The 19,550-nt window shown below is 38.5% G+C and overlaps 1 protein-coding gene across 1 annotated transcript in view; it reads right to left on the bottom strand.

Annotated features, from left to right (window-relative positions):
• The window catches only part of ANO2 (anoctamin 2), a 94,068-nt gene extending 76,584 nt beyond the window's left edge, over positions 1 to 17,484 (bottom strand). Inside the window, exons 1-7 of the mRNA XM_027901294.1 lie at positions 17,421 to 17,484; positions 17,185 to 17,336; positions 16,030 to 16,084; positions 15,488 to 15,536; positions 12,311 to 12,366; positions 12,040 to 12,081; positions 8,428 to 8,492 (exon numbers count right to left, since the gene is read on the bottom strand). Coding sequence (XP_027757095.1) covers positions 8,428 to 8,492; positions 12,040 to 12,081; positions 12,311 to 12,366; positions 15,488 to 15,536; positions 16,030 to 16,084; positions 17,185 to 17,336 — 419 coding nt within the window. The 5' untranslated portion in view covers positions 17,421 to 17,484. The remainder of the gene's footprint in view (positions 1 to 8,427; positions 8,493 to 12,039; positions 12,082 to 12,310; positions 12,367 to 15,487; positions 15,537 to 16,029; positions 16,085 to 17,184; positions 17,337 to 17,420) is intronic.
• Between the last annotated feature and the right edge of the window lie 2,066 nt (positions 17,485 to 19,550).

Here is a 19,550-nt window from a genome sequence, read left to right as displayed (position 1 = left end):
GAACAATGACTACCCTTACAAACAGAATGAATTTCTGGCGCATATCATGTGAAGAACACAGACTTTTCCTCAGTTCTGAGATAATCCTTCCCACCAAATCGAAGTTTCCATCCCAGAACTGCACACTTGTTTCAGGAAGACTGATGGAGCACAGAGAAAACGCCAGTCCCTGCAAGGTAATCAGGAACAGTAACAGTTCTTCCCACCCCACCCTTTCACTCCAGGTAGAGCTACCCGTGTCCAAAGTTTTCTGGATTTGTCATTTTTTCTTCCCCTGAAAATTTTCTCAGGGCAGGATTCGAGCATTTATTGCAACCATCTGGGGCACCTGGGTGGAATTACTGCTCAGCAGCAGCACTGAGGCTGCTGTGCATCCAGAGATCTTGGAGATTTCTACCATGTTTGTGCCTGACAGTGCATTCACACATTCCATCCCGGCAGCCCCAAGAAGAAACACATCACTGCTAAATCCAGATCTATGGAGAGTGCACCAAATGGAGCAACATGGAAGCCAAGAAAGGATCCTGGCAGAAGACAATCCCCCTTGGAACAACTTGCCAAGAGACTGGAAAAACTTTTTTTTCATTAAAGTTTTAAGAGGAGGGAAAAAAAAAACCAGCCACAGAACCTCAGATAAATTGCAGTGCAGCTGAGTCTGAGGTAAGAAAGAAAAAGTCCATTAGAAAGGGCAATTGGTTCTGCATAACAGAAAATAAAGAATGGAACCCCTGTCCAAGGTCAAAGCACGTGGTTTTCCCTAAACTGGATATAAATATCAAGAATATCCAGTAAAGAGTGATTATAGGGGTGTTTGTGAATATGGTTACAAATCTCACCCACTTCCTCTAAAAGTGGAAAGAAGAAATGTGCCACAAGAGCCATTTAATCAAGCCCTTTAAGTTGAAATTCTTGTTTGAAAACATTAGCTAACAAGTATTTGCTGCATCCTTCAAACAAGACTTGAAGTTCGGAGCCAAACTTGCCTAAATTACAGATATATTTTGTTCCAAGGCACTGTGGAATATTAGATGTGATCCCTTGCAGGACAAAAAACCACACTGTCAAAACAGTGTAACTTGTTAGACAAGAGAAATTCTGAAATTCACTTCAATGTAGAACTATGCTTTCCCCTGCTTTCTGGGCTCTAAAGAAAAACAAAACAAGATTTTGTTTAGGGAGCAGCTGATGTGTGTGGAGGGAGGGAATGCTCAAGTTCTTGAATTCTAATGTACTCAAAATTAAAAATTTAGAGGAAATATGTAATAAATAGTCATTTAATAATAATTATAATAGTAATAATAACAACCAGAATTTAAGCACAAACTGAAATTTAAAATAGCAAAAGGTAAAACCTTATCCTGCAAGCAAATAGAACTAGGACAAGCCACTCACTGAGCTTCATAGACTCATGAACTTTAGGCATCCATTCCAAGAAACTGTCAGAGTACAACTGAGAGTGCATGATTTGTGGTGATGAATTATAAACTGAAAAAGGCTTTTGTTTACTGACTGTAATAGAAAGAACAATAGAAGCGTAATAAGCAGACGTGTAATGTGACCGAGACAGAAATTAGGGCTGACTACCTTCCAAGTGTGTAAGCAAACAGCCTGCTGGGCAGTCAGAAGCTCTGGAACTGCATCCTCCCCTCTGTTATGGGAAAATAAAAAAGCTCCAGAGCTTCCACAGGGCGTGTTTTGGTTTCACAGAGTCACAGAACATGCCAAGTTGGAAGGGACCCACAGGGATCATCCAGTCCAGCTCCTGGCCCTGAGCAAGGACCATCCCCAAGTCACACCATGTGCCTGAGGGTATTGATTCGTGCACGGCCTTTGTAAAGGTTCATTTTATAAACTACTCAGGAAGCCGAGTGACACTCTGTATAAGGAACAAATAATTCATTCAGTCATAAATATAAATTCTTTTTTCATAATAAACTCTGTCAGCTCATACAAATGAGGGGTAACGTATTTAATAGGGTACAGTGAATCAGCCTTTCTTTTCAAATGGAAAGGAGGTTACTTGGTAATTTTCTTCCTATTTTTTAATATCTGTTAGGACTTTCAGCTTTTCTAGTTTATTGTTACTTGAACAAATGTGAGGTCACTGATATTTTATCACTTTCCTAGTCTTCAGTTCTCACAAGATAATTTGCACAATTTTCATCATCTAGGTTAAGAGTCTGGAGCTCAAATACTTGCTTCTTTTCCTAAATAAAATTCATTTATAATAACTAGTATTTCATTAATGTTTTCTTGTTTTTTAAGCTAACACAGTTAATCCTTAATAGAGTCTGAATTCATTTAATGTATTTCCTTTATTAAGTAAGGAGTGGTAAGTGCTTCCATTCTAAGTATTACTACTGTCAGATAGACACCATCTAGTGGCTACTAAATGGATGAATCATTTCTAATGAAAAACAAGTCTAAAAATTCCATTTTTGATCACTGCATCACTGCATACAAGGCTTGCCTCTTGTCATTTAGAGACAGTGAGAGAGTAACAGAACTTTCTTGTTTAACTATCATTTAAACTGGTAGTCCAGTTTAAATATTGCATTAAACTAGTAGTCCAGTTTAAATATTTAATATTGCATTAAAATGTTCATTTTTCTGCCCTCTGTACTGACTGTGGAAGTTCAAAGATTTCCCATGCTGGAAACCTTTATGCTTGTGTTTTCTGGGGATAATTGTTACATGGTGCTCAGAACTTCATCTCTTCCCTTGTCACCTGGGTTTATTTATCCCCATACAAGGCATCTTAGCCAGAGATGGGTTGGTCTTAACCCCTGGTCAGCACTCAAGGAGTCAGAACAGGAGCTCCTCTCACCCCTCCTGCCATAGCCAGCACTTTCTGCAGAGATTAAGATGTCAGGAGCAGTTTTACAAGAAAAATAAGCAAAACTGTAACCACCCAAATGCTGTTTCCTACTCCCTGCAGTTCCCAGCCATAGGTACCTCTAGATGCCTACAAACATTCACATGAATATACACATTAAAATGTGCAGAACTTTCTCTTTTGTTTCCAAATGTGGCCTCTTAACTCTGTCTTTTGCTTCTCCAGTTTGAAAGAAAAAACTTTCCTTTTTTTTTTTTTTTTTTTTTAAATCGAAATACAGTGATATCACCTGCAAGGACACTTTTTGATTTGGAACCTATTGCTCACTCCCATTAAAAAAATATAAGTTTCTGGCATTCTGGAACTTAGCCTGAGACACTTCTGCATGCAGAGAAAACTGAATTCTAGCTGCCTACTAAATTCCACAGTTCAAGGGGGAGATAAAAGGAAGCTGAGCAGCAACTTGGATCTTCGGAGCCTTGGCTTGTATATGCAGACATGCACGTCCTTTGCTGGACCCAGCTTTTGAAAATCCCACTGAAGGAGTGATGAATCTGGGTGGTAGTGAGGATCTGAGTGCTCAGACAGTGACCTGAAGCCTGGGAATTATGTTTATCAGAAAGCAGGGATCTGTTTTTGCTCACCACTGCCAACACAAGCCTACAAGTTTAAAATTCCATCTCTCATACAAGCACCAATAAATAAGACCAAGCTCTTGCCAAAACAAAACAGAGGGAGAACCACTTCCTACAGGACTGGCAAAGTCTGTGAAACCCAGGGCTGTAAGTAAATCATCTCACTTCAGTCACAGGCTGGAGAGAGAGCATCCAGCAGAATAATTCAATACAAACTCTCCAGTGATTTATGCATCACGAGCAAAAACCCTCTGCTTTGCAATAAACAATGGCTGGAGCGCTCGGGTAAACCCTGTGATGAGAAGTTCCAGCAAAGGGGAGGGGAAACTCCCTCCAACTCACACGAAAACTGCTGTCCTAGCACCAAGCACCAAATTCTGCAGACCATTTAATGGTTGTATGACACGATGCTAAAGGCTATTCATAAATAAAGTGGTGTTGTGAGGGGTAACGAGATCACACAGACACTGGAAAGGGGAAAGAGTTATAATGATGGAGAAAGTGTTCCTTTTTCAGCAGTTTGGACTCTGCCCCAGGGGTCCCACCTGCTTCTGGCTTCCTCCAAGGACCTCTCTGCTGTAAAAACTGTTGTGGAGGACATCAGGGATGAGTGGATGCTGGCACAGCACTTCCCACTCTAACCCAGACCTGTAATGGTGAACTGCAAGCTCAACGTATCGCATGTTGGGAATGAAAACTTTGCTGTAGAGTTTCTTGGAACTATAAAAAGATGTTGGACCCAGAGTGCAACAGGGTTCAAGTGAGAAGATATGCTCAGATTATTGCCTCAGGCATGTTCTTGGCAGAGGTTTGGGAAGGAGCTGGATGGACAGCTGCCAAAGTTACTGGTAGAGCTCATGGGCATTTTTCTACTTAGTGCTGTTTTCTCACTTTGGACTTTCTCAGGCTTAAATCTTTTTTTTTTCTTTTTCCTGATACAGAATTCCTTGCAAAGAGCCTCAGCATCTTCGTAAAGGGAAGGATCCTGCTATCCTGGAGAGATTGTGTTGTCTCAGAATGCTACAGAAACTCACTGGCCCAAGGGGGAAAGCACAGCACTCTCAACACAGGGGTCACTAATATCCAAAAAGAAAGCAAGCTCCCTCCTCCCTCAAAGGAAAAAGGAAACTACAAAAGAAGAGGAGAACCCCACTGGCACCCAGTGCACTAGGGAGGGCTGTTCAATCCCCATGAGATAACCACAGGGCTGCTTTCTGCCAAAGGGGTTCCATTCCACAAAAAAAATAAAGATCAGACATTTGGTGGGACTAATTCACCATAACAACAGAGGAGCGACAGGGGAGCAGAGGAATTAAAGCTTACAGGAGAATCACCATTTTGAGGACCAACAACCCCAAAGTTAGGATAAACAATGACTGAACAACATGTGTGTGTGCATCTGGAATTAGGGAGGGGCAGAGCAGGCTTTATTTTGAAGTCCTCACAATTCTTGACAGTGTGTGGAGACAAATGTTCCTCCTCAAGAGATGTGACCACAAAGCATGGTGGTGAAAGAAGCAGTGACTTGCTCTTGTATTAGGCAAGATAGATGGCCAGAGTGAGGGGAATGCTGTAAGACAAATTAATCTTAACCATGGAAGAAACACTCACACTGAGCCCTGCACTACACAGACCCCAGGACACTGGCAGTGAAGGCAGCAGTGTCCAGAGTTGAGCCACTCAAACTTTGGGTCACAGGTCTGTCACTGCTTTGAAAACTGCCAGGAAAAGCAAGCTACAGGATTGAGGGACACAGCATCCCTGTGCAGGAGCAGGAGGGGACTGGGAACTCTTCTTTCAAGAGCAGGTTCACCACGGGTACACTGCGAGGAAAGGCCAGAATTCATCACACACCGAGTTCAAACAATTTCCCACACGAAAAGAAAACATAGCTGAAGATAGGAAGGAGGAAATATATTAGGTAGACAGTTTGAGCAACAGAAACTCCCCAAGTTTTGATTTATGGACTATACACTGTAAATAATATTTACTACCACCTACTCCTGCAAAAAGAGTTATTGTATACATAGTCTTAATCTCCACGTCTTCCCAGTTTTAGGCTTTACAGCAAGAGGCACTCAGAGCTTTGAGAGTAATCATGCTATAGATAATGTAGCCTCTTAGTTATTAAGGAGTTTAGTGAAGTCCTAGCAATGGGAAATAGGAATTAAGACATGAAAAAGGAGATGGATTAGCTGGGACCTTGCAGAAGCACTAGTACTAAAATAAGCTCCATCACAATTAAAAATTATTTAGTTCTGCTTGATTTTCCAAAGGTGAGGTAATGTTATAACAAGACATCAAAATGGGACCTCCTCTCTACAGTGACGGTCCCCTACCTGGAATTTTGGTTCTCTCATGAGTTTTCACCTGCAAGTGCTTTAAGATGTCCATTAAGAAGAAAAATTCCTGGTTTTCCAGGAGTTAAGTAAGACTTTGTATCAGAAGGATAACCACCACTTTGTGACAGCAGGAACCTTGGATTACTCCCTTCATCTGTCATTTAGACCTCCTCAGTGACAGGCACACTCAAGAAACTCCTCCCTAGTAAAAAATCAATACTTGAATGACAGAAAAGGTGCAAACCTCCAGAGCCCTGCACATCCTGGAACTGCAGCTTTCATCCTCTGCTTGTACATACATCCCTCATGCCTTCCCAGCCCAGGGGTGTCTGAGAGACAGGGTAAAGCCTTCTCAGTACTTCTGGCCTAAGGCATCTGTTTGTTAGCAAATAATTCATGATTTCCCTCTCAAAACGTTTTTACAGATTAAGAGACAGAGGTGAATGGAATTGTCAGTGAATATTGTCATGGTCTTTTCTTTCCTTTTGTTATTAAGAACTTGAAAATTTTCCTAGTGAATAAAGGTGAATGAGGAATAGTTAAAAATATTTCCACTGTTGCAAGCTGTATGAAAAATTAGACTAAGAAAGTGTAATCAATTTGGGCATGTGAATATTATTTAAGCAACATACTTCAACAGAGCTAATGCACTTGAAAACACCAGTCAAAACAGGCTTTAGGGCAAAATAAATGCTGCTTCTTCTGTCCATCAAAGCCTGAATACAAACTTGCTACGTTACACAGTCTTGCCATAACCAGAAAAAAAAAAAAAAAAGTTGGGTATAATCTAAGTAATCTAAGAAAGAAGGATCACAGTAAATTCTCAAAATGCACCAAGTGTGACTGATGGCTGCCAAGGGAATAAATACCCACACTGAGACCGAGGTCAAACCTCCCCACGGCACAGAAGTGAAGAAACCTCCTGCAGTTGCAGAAAGAGAGGGGTGGTCATTCCTCAGGTATATATACACACTAAAGCTCTTACATTACCCAGGAAATAAAAACCACATTTATTGTAGTGGTAACAGCCAAACTTGCAGTCAAGCAAAGCGTGGAAGATAAAAGCAAGAAAAATCGTCTCTGAGAACAGAGAATCAATTGCACATGTCTGGTATTTTTTTTTTTTTTTTAAATTTTCTCACAGAAGTTTAAACCACAGAATTTCTATGAAATCATATCAGCAGAGAGAAACATTATAATGGAGACAGCGAAACACAAATGAAGATGGAGTGTAAGCAGATAGACCTTTACTTTTAATTCAGCTGCTCTGGTAAAGCTGGGGAATTCCTCCAGCCAGTCACAGTTTAATTTCACACCTGTAATATTTACTAACAACACGGCAGGTGTTGTAACCCTGCTCTGAGTTTACCTGTTCCATACAGCAGCCTGGCCTGAAATAACTGCTGTTCCAAAATCCACCTAAATCTTGCCCCAAAAGCTTTGAGGTAAAAGAAGAGGAAATGTCAGAGCCCTGCAGAACCTCAACAGGATTCGATGGTCTCACAACCACTTGCCAATCTGAAACAATCCCTCCCAGCAGGGAGCAATTCCTCTCACACTAAAAGTTAGTGCTTAACTCTTTGAAAAACTATATCCAGTATTTCAGCTTTAACTCAAAATACAACAAACACGCATTTTACAAAGATTATTGACACTCCATATTACCAACACCAGCTTTTGCAGGTAATGACACAGAGGCAGATCAGGTAATAAAACCTAGCTGAGTTCTATTATTCAGAAGATAAATAGTAACAAATGCCAATTTTCCTATGTACACAAATTAGCCAGAAATAGGTATTTGTTGAGCTTTTTCTATTTTTTCTCTTTGTTAATATCATAAGCTCATTTATTCCCAGTCACATATCAGAATATTTCAAATTAGCAGTTTTCTCAAACTTTTCTTTTCTTTACTCAATATTTATAGTATTATTATATTAGTAGTAGTGTTACTTTATTATATTATTATTATAGTAGTATTGGTTTAGTATTACAGTATTATTATAGTATATTATAGTATACAGCAAAATTGTTTTGTTTTGGCTTTCTTTTAGAGAGATTGTGCAAAACCCTTAAAAAGAATGATATGTTTGGTTTGTCTTATTTTAAGGCCAACTTGTTCTATGTTTGTAAAGAAAAAAAATCAGAAATATACAAGAAAACCACTGGGAACACATATGGATGTGTTCAAATGACTAAAACTTGTAAAACCAGGAGTAAAAAAAAAAAATCAACTCAATTTCAAAACTGTCAAATACTTTCACCCTGATTCATGATGAGACCACCAGCTTCTGGTTATTCACCAGCTTTTGTGACCATAGTCTCCAATAAAACTTCATCAGTGTAAATGAAAATTCCTTTTTTTTTGATAGAAATGATACTTTAAAAAAAAATAGCCTAGAGAATGACATTCTTCCAGGGATAAGTACTATACAAAAACTAGAAGTACATAATTGTTTAGTGTATTTTGGTTACAGTAAACTATCATCAGAGCCACAGAAAAGCAGTGAAAACGTGTTTTTTAATGTTCTGATCAATCTAAGATTTGCTGAAGTCACTAGAAATAAACATCAGCTAAGAACCAGGTCCCTTGAGGTTCTATTCAAGTCCACAGTACCTTATGAGATGGATAGGCTGAAACTTGTAAAACACTCCGTATCTCGCCCATTCTCGATACAGCAACTAAATTAAAAAAAAAGAAAAAAATATCAGAAAATCATCTTAAAACAAGTTACTCCTTCTTTTTTTTACAAACATCTTCTAAGAGTTAAAAATCTGTGCACCAAAAGGAAGCAGTTTTCCACACTCCAATGCAAACTTAGAAGGCTCCAACCCCACCAGCAACCCTTGTTTGTATTCCTTTCACAGTTTTATGCTATCAAAGGACTGTAGACAGTCTAAGACAATGTGGTCATTGAAAATTGTTTATGGAAGTACAGAGTGCACTAAAAAAAAAAAAGAAAAAATTACTAAAAATGAAACTAAATTAACTGTGTCCCTATTTATAGATTATAGCTTTTTATTGTCCAAAAAAATAGATGTCAAACCTGTTGTCCCTCTTTTCCAAAAAGAAGTGGAGGGAGTTCAGAAGAAGTGTAGGATGCCTCTCCTCCTGCAGATGCTATGTGAAAGAACTAAATAAATATCAAGCGAGCAGCTAAGACCTGGGTTCTGCAAACATCTTCCTGATGAAGTGTTATCGTTCAGAATAATGAAAATTTAAATGTGCAGAGCTATGCCACTGGGTACTCATTAGAAATGCAGCATGAAGTATTTTCTGTTCACAGATCAGGGAGCAAACCTTTTCAGCAATTGGGAATTCAGCAATGAGAGTCAAGGATTGTGGAGTCTTGGATTTTAGAATGCTGCCCTCACAGAGCACATGCTTTGCAGTTGTGGAAAGAAATGATGAGACTGGGTTTGACTTTCTTTGACTTCATCAGGAGTTCAAGAGGCTGACATAGTGATATTTTCATATGAATACTTGTTGTTGCCTATTCAAAATGATCCCTTGTCATTACCCCACAACATGACCTACAAAACGTTATTTATTTCCATAAATAATCATACTGATAAGTGCATTCACTCAAGCATACAAAAGCTAAAGCTGTTAAATTCTTAAAGCTACCTAAAAGCTGGTTTGAATGCAGCTACAGAACAGGATTTTAGGAGCAAAAAGAAAAATCTTTCTAAAATTGCTGTCTGTTTAGGAACAGGCTCCCATGGCATTATGGCAGACTCCACACTGGTTACTCTGATTCCAAAAGCCATGGCAGCAGAAGTGAACCTGGGGCATGAAAATTTTCCAGTCATTGTATTGCCCACACTAAACCTCAGTCCCAACACCGCAATTTGACGAGATTAGGCTTAGTTTGGAAGCCTCAATGTGCTCCCTTTCATGATATTTATTAAAGTGTAGGCAACTCTAGGATGAGTTTTGCAGCGTAGTTTACTGTATTTTATCAGCTTCGTTTAAAAATCGTGCTCTCTCTGTAAGTTTATAATAACATTTTCTAATCTGCTTCCAATATTCTGGGGATGTTGCTGCAGCACATGACAACAGGTCATATTTCCCAGGTAGGTAACAAAGCCCTCACGGATTTCTTAATGTCAAACAGACGGATATCAAGGAAGGGTTGCAATTTGCCAGTGGGCTGGAAGCTTAAAGACCAAGCCAGTGTTCATACTCATGGTGAGTTATTACCAGGCTGCTGTGCAAGAGCTTTCTTTACAAGATTTTTTTTTTTCTAGAGCAGAAATCTCACTGAAACAGGAAAAAATCCTTTATTCCAGTCAAGACTTAGGAAAGACTGAAACCCTCTTATTCTAGAGTTCCACTGACTGCAGATTTCTAATTCTCATTGGATGTGGCACAAGAGTTGCTTCATTGTGCATCTTCTCCAAGGAAATCCTAAAGATGGTTTATTTATTTTACAAACTGGTACATAAACCTTAATTACTTGTGCTGCCTTATTGGCATAAGTAGCCCAGATAGACCCAATTCATTTTTTTTTTTTTTTTTTTTTTTTTTTTTTTAAAAAAAAAAAAAAAAAAAAAAAAAAAAAAAAAAAAAAAAAAAAAAAAAAAAAAAAAAAAAAAAAAAAAAAAAAAAAAAAAAAAAAGAAAAAAAGGTCAAATAGGCCCTTCTTTCCTTTAAACCTGATCAGGTTTTTTCAGGAAATTAAACACTAAGACTAGTAGATTCAGATAGAAAACAGATGATGTTATGCATAGGAATAATACAGAAGATTCAATGGCTGGGCAGCAGAGACATATGTGAATAATCAATGAAGTATTTCTGGAAAGAAGCTTTTATGTTTTTAATACTTAACACTTCATAACTGAGCCTAATAGGCAGAATAAAAAGAAGGCAGCACAAAATACAACTAGTAGGGTGAATATTTTTCCAGACACTGGTTCTTTTAGGCCCTCTTCCCCCACCGTTTCACAGTACCCAATCTTCCTTCATTGATTAATGTTCATTTACTTTTCCTCTCTAAAAATTTTGCATTCCTTCTTGGTCAGTAATCCATGGAGCTGCCTCTCAGAGTCCACTACTTTATCCCTCGCTCAGAGAGAATTCCGCAAGTGCAGAGCAGACAATTTCTTGACAAACAAAAAAAAAGATCAAAGTAACAGGCACAAATATAAAAGTTGCTTTATAGTTCATTTTCTAACTTCATCCCTTGTGCTTACCAAGGTTCATACACTGAATTAAATTGTGTACGGTACTTGAAGACATCTAGTGGCCAAATATTATCATTATTCACCAAAAACTACCCAGATTATGTTTGCAAATTTTACTAACCCAGCACGGGAGAAATCAAATTTTTTTGTGTGACCTGTGAGCTCAGTCTCCATGTTAGTGCTGAAATAGTTATCAGTTGTGGCAATTACACTCTTGAGAACTACTCGGTGTTTTGCCAAATAGTGGCCTTTTCCTGACTCTCCCTCAAAGAACACAGGGCTCATACCAATACCTGGTGCTGGAGTTAAAATTTATAAAATAATTTACAGGTCACCAAAAATCATATGTAATTTGATTTCTAGTATAATAAATATTGTAAGTATCCAAACACTCCCTTTTCCTTCATTGTTCCCTCCTCCCCTTCCTCTCCCTACCATCTTCCCTCTTCATTTCCTATCCTACTGTTTGCGTATCAAGGAAAATAAAATGAGTAAACATTAGAGAACAACATGGAATGGATCTTAATAGATTAAAGTAATTAATTGCTTTCCCCCATTTCTAACAGGAAGCATGTGTACTAAGCACAGTCTGAATTCACAGTTTCTCTCGTGCAGACAGTTGGTGGGTGATTTATTTTCAAATGTCTTTTGATAGAAACTTCATTTACAAAACAATTGGAAGCAGATTTTTAGAAATCACACGCAACCTAAATGCACGAAGAACCAAATGAAATATACAACTGTGTTTCATTCTAGTAAACACTGTTCACTGGTACCATTTGGTTAGGACAAGAAAATTAACATATAAATTATTTAACAACTTTGCTTCCTGACTGGTTGAAAAAAATCTTATCTATGCACGTGAAGAGAACCTTGAAGCGCTTCAAGAAACAAGTATCAAATCAAAATGACTCACATGCCTCAGAGAAGACTTTATAAAAATCTTGCAAACAATTTTTATAAGCAGAAATAGAGGAAAATATGTAACATTAATTCCCATTTACCACATTAATATAAAAAAAAATTTTGCAATGTATTTTACCTTTCTTTCATTTATGTCATCATTTTGGCCTTCATATTCACCCTAGAGAAAAGAAATAACTAAATAAGCAGATAAAACTTAAGAAAAGATTGCTCAGTTCCTACACTGTTGATTTTACTTTCAGGTCACAACTTGAAATGCACTTCTCTACTAGTTTTCATGTTAGAATCACACAGAATGTATTTTCATTGTTACAGACAGCAAACATTAATGTCTATGCACTCCTGAGTGATACCAGCAGAGAACTAGATATTTAACAGAGTATACCTACATCATGAAGTGGGTATGCTGCATCATAAACATTGTTTGCTATTAATGTGGTAATACCTAAAAAAAATAAAAATAAAAAATCAGATGGTCAGCAGGTAGGCACAGAAAACCAGAAAACATTATTACAGATTTCATTTTGTGACATTCCCTAGAAGTTGTAAAAAAAAAAAAAAAAACACAAAAAAACCCACAAACTATAAGCTCATGTGTCTGTTATTTTCTTCATATTGTATTAGGAAACATGTGTATGACAACCAAAGACTGCTATGAGCACTTCAACATCACTGCCCTGCCTCTTGTGCAAAATAAACAATGAAATCTTAAAAAACAAAAAAACACCCAAAGAAACAAAAAAACCTCCACTAACCCAATGATGTATAAAAAAATCTTCTAAACCAATCATGGTGAGTGGTTTTAAGCTTAAGAGCAGAGGGATGGTAAAGCCTTATGACATATGAAACATGTGAAACTTTTGGGGGAAGGTCTCAGAAGACCAAAACAACCAGTAAATTTAGGGTGAAGGTGATGCATAGTTATGGTTTGGCTGTGGACCAGAAAGATGGAGAGGATGGGAACCTTAAAATACTTACTTTGTGTCAAATGGGATCTTGAGCTGACCTGAGCTTGAAGTGCATCAGCCTGTATTTTCACCTTTTAGCATTAAAAAAATCCACACCTGGAAAACCACTGCTAGTGCTCTGATCTCTAATAATGACTTTGGTTACACTACAAACCAGAACAAGCCATTAAAACTGAGAAAACTTCAGGTGAGATGCAAAAAAAATCCCCATTAATAAAATGCTCCTTCCCTTCCTATTCCCTTGAAGGATGGATTGCTTCTCTCAAGCTTTCTCCCCAACACCTTCCAAAGACCTTAATTTTTCAACAGATTCTTGAGACCTCTACTTGTAAGGGCATTTTTTTTGTAAAGGAAACAGCGTGGGTAATCATAACTTCAAAACTTTGTAGTGGGAAAAGGTAAGTTATTTTCGGTTGAAAAAAGGACAGTGTTTTGGTTTTGGGGGGTTTGGTTTTCGTGTAACTTCAAAAAAAATTGGATCTCTATTTCAGGGAAACCCAAATGAATGTATTTTCCACTCCAGCTGCTGTACCAAAGACATCTGTTTGCTGGACAAAGTCAATTAGTGTGATTGGGAGGCAAAGGACGCAGCCAGACATAGTGTGGTCAGAGAGAGCAATCAAGTGAATTGAGCAGTCAGGTGATTAGGAAACAACTAGTGAGAGCGAGATGAATTTTCACCCTGCAAGTGATGAATGTAGATCTGTCTGGAGCATTCAGCCAAACTGAACACTCAATCAGCATTTGATTAACCTGAGCTGCCCCTCTAGGTGAACTGATATGCATGGGATTTGAATATGTGTATATGTATATATGATAGTCTCATCATGTGTGACGCTCCCAAGAACTGTCCTGTACATCATAAAGTATTAGCAAAATCAGTAAAAAATAAAGATTTCAAGTAGAAGTGAGATAACTGTCTGTCCAAGTGAAATATTTTATGATGACTCTTTTATCTTACAACTCATCTGTCCTTAGATTATGTTTGCTTTTCAAATGCAAATATCAGAAATTTTTCCCTTATCTAGCAATAAGTCTTAAATTAGAGTAAGACTAGGCTTTGAGGTTAATTAAAGTTCACCACAAATTAACTTTTTACTGTGAGACCTGTGCCTTTGTAATTAACACTGGGAGTGCAGGGTTAATTATTATTGCCCCCTTTGTTAGCTGGCCATGTAGAATGAAGAAATCAAAAGCTTCGAGTTTGATTTTGAGGGCACCTTTTATTAACAGGAAAGCTTCCTCGCCCCATGAATATCTCTGTGGAGCCTCCAGTCTAGGTCTGGAGGAGGATGAGAAGGATGGGTGGGCTTAAGGATTTCTTCCCTGCTGTTGGTGACACGCCTGCCCTGGAGCCTGGGGACAGTCCTTGCAGGGTGGTGGCACTGGGGTGATGCAGCAGCTTTTGCAGGAAGATGTCACTTTTCCCTCTGTGTAGGAATGGTTGGTTTGGTGCCTTCAGCGTTTTCCTGGCTGTTGGGTGTGAGTGGGGTGGCTCAGGGGAGCTGCAGCTTTAAGCTCATGAGCAGTGCAGGCATGGGCTGAACTGGAATCCCCAGTTTGGAGTCACCCCTGTGTTCTGGTTCCCATCTGTGCCCAGGTGACAGGACTATCAATTTTCCCTGAATTGAGAGTTTTCTCCCACCCCTCAAGGTCTGGTGGTGGAGGCTGATGGGACACCCACATTCCCACTTCTGCCACTGTTCCCCCAAAACGTGCAGCAGCCACGCAGACGGAGCAGGACACGCTCTTCCAATGAAATTCCTTCACTTCCTCTGCACAGCGCTCTTCAACCCAAGCAGAAACACACCTCACTGGTCAGTCACATCAAGACCATGCAGTATCTTCCTACAGCACATTCTTTGCCAGGTACATTATCCTTGGACGTTTTGATCTGTCCATATAAGTGGTCAAACTTGCAGAAAGACTTTCCAAAAAACACACCAGACAAGGAGCACCATCACCTCTTTGCCACCAGGGAAAAATGTGTCATGATCTCACAAGGGGTGGGATAAAGGAGAATAAGCACACCTCTCTCTATATATATATATTCTGAACCTCAAGAAAACAATAGCTCTGAATATTTCAGAGTTATCCCAAAAGTGTCTTCAAAATGGTCATATTTAAGTCATATATTTCAGTGGGCAGCTCGTGGAGATAATTTTTTAAGGCTGCAGCAATAAAAATAACCTGGAAAGATGTATTGTTCTATCAAAATGGCAAGAGAAAAATATGCTCCTGCAAGAAATAATACGACATATTGCACTTGAAATCTGAATTTTCAAAAGCAGATCACAGAGCAATCAAATCCAATTTTATAACAATTCATGAAATGCAAGTTATGTGCCAGATCCTGCACCTGTAGAAATGAAAAGCAAGCTCCCATTACCACTTCCCATCCAAACCATGGCCCAGAAAGTCTGACTTTATGCCCAGAAAACGCATTTGTTTCAACCTCTAGTTTGGGGTTGGGTTTTTTTTTTTCAGTGAAAGTGTGCCAGCATACTTTTGTGTCCTGCTGGAAGAATCATTATTCTGTGAGATACCCAAGCAATTCCTTTCAGGAGAACACAAATAATTCCCTTCCCTCTGTCTTACCCATGCTGTTCCTGGCCTTTGTGGGTGTGCGCTTCAGAATTTCCCTCACCTGTGGAAAAGAGCAGTGGGATAGCACTCAAATCCTCTTTTTGTTCACTTGCACATATATTTAGGTCATTTAGCACGTTTTGCCAGTGGATCATGTGCCCTAACATTTGTAGGGCATTTGTTAACATCCCTATAACAACATTTGTAACATCCTTATAAAGCTATATGAAGTATAGTTGAATGCTACATGATTATATATATATATATGTGAAATATATATTTTATGGAATAAAATCTGGTTAAAAATTAGGAACAGGGCTTAAAAGAGCTTTGAAGGATGGAGAGGAGTCCGTAGTTTCCCTGAACAGCATCTCCTTCTCCTGGAGCACTGCACAGCTCCAGGAAGGGATTCCTTACACAGATACGACTTCTTAGTGTTTTACAGGAACAGAGAAATACATAAATTGATGAGATTAGCAAAGTATTTACCAACATTCACTGCTAAAGCAAATCCTATCCAGCACAAGAATGAGATGTTACTTTTGCTAACTTACTATTCGGCTGCGGGTGGCGTTGTCAAAAAAGGTGTCCCTGTCTTTGATGTTGTACCTAAAACATCACAAGGGGGAAAAAAAAATCAGTTCTGTTGTGAGACATGGAAGTAATAATTAAGATAACATATAAGCTTCTGATTTAGAATTCGTTTAGAAACCGCAGCTAATAAGAAAAACAGATGTTTAGAGGAAATACAGATGACTTAGTGCAGCTTAACAGACTGTGTTACTTAAGACCCAGACATTCCAAGTTCTACCTGGATTGCAGTGATGGAGGGCATAAAAATGCGAAGTTATTAACTAATATAAAATAATAACCTGCCTATTGTTTACAAAATATGGCTTTTTAATATTTTTCTTATAACATCCCCTCAACACTACAGCATTCTGAGGTGATGTTGTCAAGTTTCAATCAGCCTAATGAACATGTTCATTGCTCTTCTCCAGGCGACCAAACAGTCAGCATTTCACTTGCTCTCAAAGAGCCATTTCACTGGAATTATGCCTTCCCTTAAACCTTAAAATCATCATATGTGAAATTAGCTTCCCAGCTTATTCTCCTCCATCAATTTGACTTACATTCAGAATCAATTAAACTTGTCAGAGGGCAATAAATGAAATGGTGGGTCATTGTATTTATTACTGAATTTTATTTATCAAACATAAATACAAGGAGACACCCACAACTTTAAAAAAAGAGTGTTTAATGTCAAACTGGACCCAGAAATATTATTCTGAGTGAAAGGGCAGGTGTCAAGAATTTCTTATCTCCATATTATTAGCCAAGTTTTAATTGCTATAATAAATCTATCAAGAGGGAAAATATTATCGGGTTTTTACTAGTTCTCTGTTTCTTCAAAACTGGCAGTAATATCCTGAACAAAATAATCAGGAATTTGGTGGTAGGATTTTTGCACTTCAAGCTAAACACATGGACATTTTATTTGATGCACTGCTTCCAATGTTTTATCCAGCAGAATGAAGTCTCTGCCACTTAGATTTTTGTTATTCCACTGAAAATCTGAAAACTTGGGCATTTCCATAAATACTTGATACATTTCTGAATTTTGACTGAAATATGGGTAGAAAAAAATGACAACATTAAATGATAAATTACAGTTTTCTTCCTTGTTTATCACATTTTCAAATACTCACAAATATATTTTCTCTCTGGAGAATGGGTAGGACAGGTTTTTCATCTTAGTATTTTCTTGCTGTGGCACCTGGGGTTGCAGGGGTTCAGTCAATTTGCACCATATTTCATTTAACGTCTTCAGTATTCCTCCTTCCTCTGTGATTTCATACATCTGAGTAAACAGAACCGTACATTAGCAGGTACCTCCAAAAATACACTAAAACGAAGAAAAAAAGCCAAAGATTTTGCTACACACATAAGTTTAAATCTGTAATTAAATAAGTGTTTTCTGTGAAAACATATTCCCATACAACAGCAAGCACCTGAATCCATACGGGTTGCACTTCCAAAATGCTGCTTTCAGAGAAAAACTCAGAGCAGAATTGTTACCACAAGATTTATCATAGAGTCATAAAATCATGGAACATTTTGGGTTGGATGAGACCATAAAGATCATCTAATTCCAGCCCTCTGCCATGGGCAGGGACACCTTCCACCAGCCTAGGTGACCATCTTCAACAAGTGTTGGTCCAATATTTTCCTTACACCACCTCTTGATGTTAAGATACTTTAGGAAGCTTTTTTGTAGTACGACACAACACTGGCCAGTTTTAACTCTGGATGAGCTTTGGCCTTTCCTGTTTTCTCCCTGAATATGTAAACCACAGCCCTGTCATCTTCTTGTGAGGCCTGGCCTTGTCTCTGGAGATGGAAAATTTCTTTTTCACCTCAAGCTCCACCAGTAATTCCCTGTTCAATCAAGCTGATCTTCTTCTTCCCCTTGCTTGACTTAAGCTGGAATTACAAGGCACTGCACTTTTAAAGCATGGTCTTAAAGCTGACCTGCAATCATGGACCTCTAAGCCCTCCAAAGCAAGGAAACACTGGTAACTAGCTCACTGAGCAGCCTCAGTTTTGCTCTCTTGAAGTCCAGAGTAACAACCCTGCTGACCTTTTTCGCTCATCTGAACATTTTAAACTCAACCATTTTGCGATCACTGTAGCCTAGACAGCCTCCTACCATCACACATCCCACAAATCCTTCTCTATTTACCAATATCAGGTCTAGGAGGGCACTCCAGGAGTGGGACTGCCACTTCCACCAAGACTCATGCATCCCAGAGCTCTGGGAATGGAGCACTGCTCCCAGTTGTCCCTCTTTCTTCCTCGTACTGTTTGTTCCCCGCGCTCATATTTGAGTTTGCTCCAGTCTCACCCACCAAAAATAACTGTGTTATCCTACCCAGAAGTTTATATATAGTAAAAAGTGCTCAAAAGGTACTTCTTCCAGCCTGTCATTTGTTCTGAAAGATGGTTTAGGACTGAACAATTAAAAAAAAAAAAGAAAAAAGATTGCAACCCATTTGTTGTGTTTAGAGTTGGAGAAGTACTTTCCATGGAAAATGCTTTTTTATGGTTTCATGGGTTCCTTGAATAAATAAAATAGCATCACAAAAAATACCTTCTGTGCCTTGAGAACAACGTTATGTCTCTCTGAACAAAAATAGAGTTTTCTTTTAGTGGTTACTGACTAAATTTTTCATTTTGTGTTGCCAAATCCCCAATATACAAGATTTCAATTTTTTCAAAGTTGATTTTTGATTCTTTTTCCAACTGTCTTTAATTAAAAAAAAAAAAAAAAAAAGACAGGAACAGAATTTTCCTGTCAGTCTTGATTTCTGGAAGTGCTGCCATTTCTTCACAAGATATCAGATGATTTTTTCTTCCCAATCAGAGGAGACAAGGGGATGCAGAACTGTTTGTGAATGACTAAGGAGACTGGAGACTGGCAGCTCCTGGAAAGACCTTAACTCAGACCAACATCATGGCAATATTCATCCATTAAAATAGTGTAAAATTTGCTTTAGTGCATCTGCAAAAGGATAAAAGGAGAAAATTCCCATGAGGGCAGAAGGAGGGAGAAATGAGCAGGCACTAAAAATGCATAAAAGGAATGAAGCTGGAAAGGGATCAAAGAGACAGTTAAATATGTGGGGCCATTTCTAGAAAGTTTCTAGAGTTACTGCAGTTATCCAAAACCTACTCATTTTCAAAGATTGATCCAAAATATCCAGATTTTATTTTTTCCCCCTGGGATGCAAACACAGCCCAGTAAGAGTATGCAGGCTTGATTTGGCCAATCTTCCAACAATGACAGATTTTTAACAGCCTGACTTGTGAACAGCACTGAAGCTTTTCTGGGTGAAAGCAATCAATATGAAGAAAACCCCTCAAACAAACAGAAAACCCCTCAAACAAACAGAAAACTCAACTCTGTGGAAGAAAGTAAAATTAATCTGTCTTTTAGTTCTAATGACAGATCAAAGAAATAAGTGTTCATCGGTGCAAGAGAAGACTGCCATAACTGAAAGCAAAAGGCACTCGC

Source organism: Empidonax traillii, unplaced genomic scaffold (assembly GCF_003031625.1).
Source record: "Empidonax traillii isolate 1590-97213 ecotype Southwest subspecies unplaced genomic scaffold, ASM303162v1 scaffold770:size447908, whole genome shotgun sequence".
Taxonomy (NCBI): Eukaryota; Metazoa; Chordata; class Aves; order Passeriformes; family Tyrannidae; genus Empidonax; species Empidonax traillii.
Note: the sequence above shows the minus strand (reverse complement) of the source record. Positions and strands in the feature narration are given on the sequence as shown.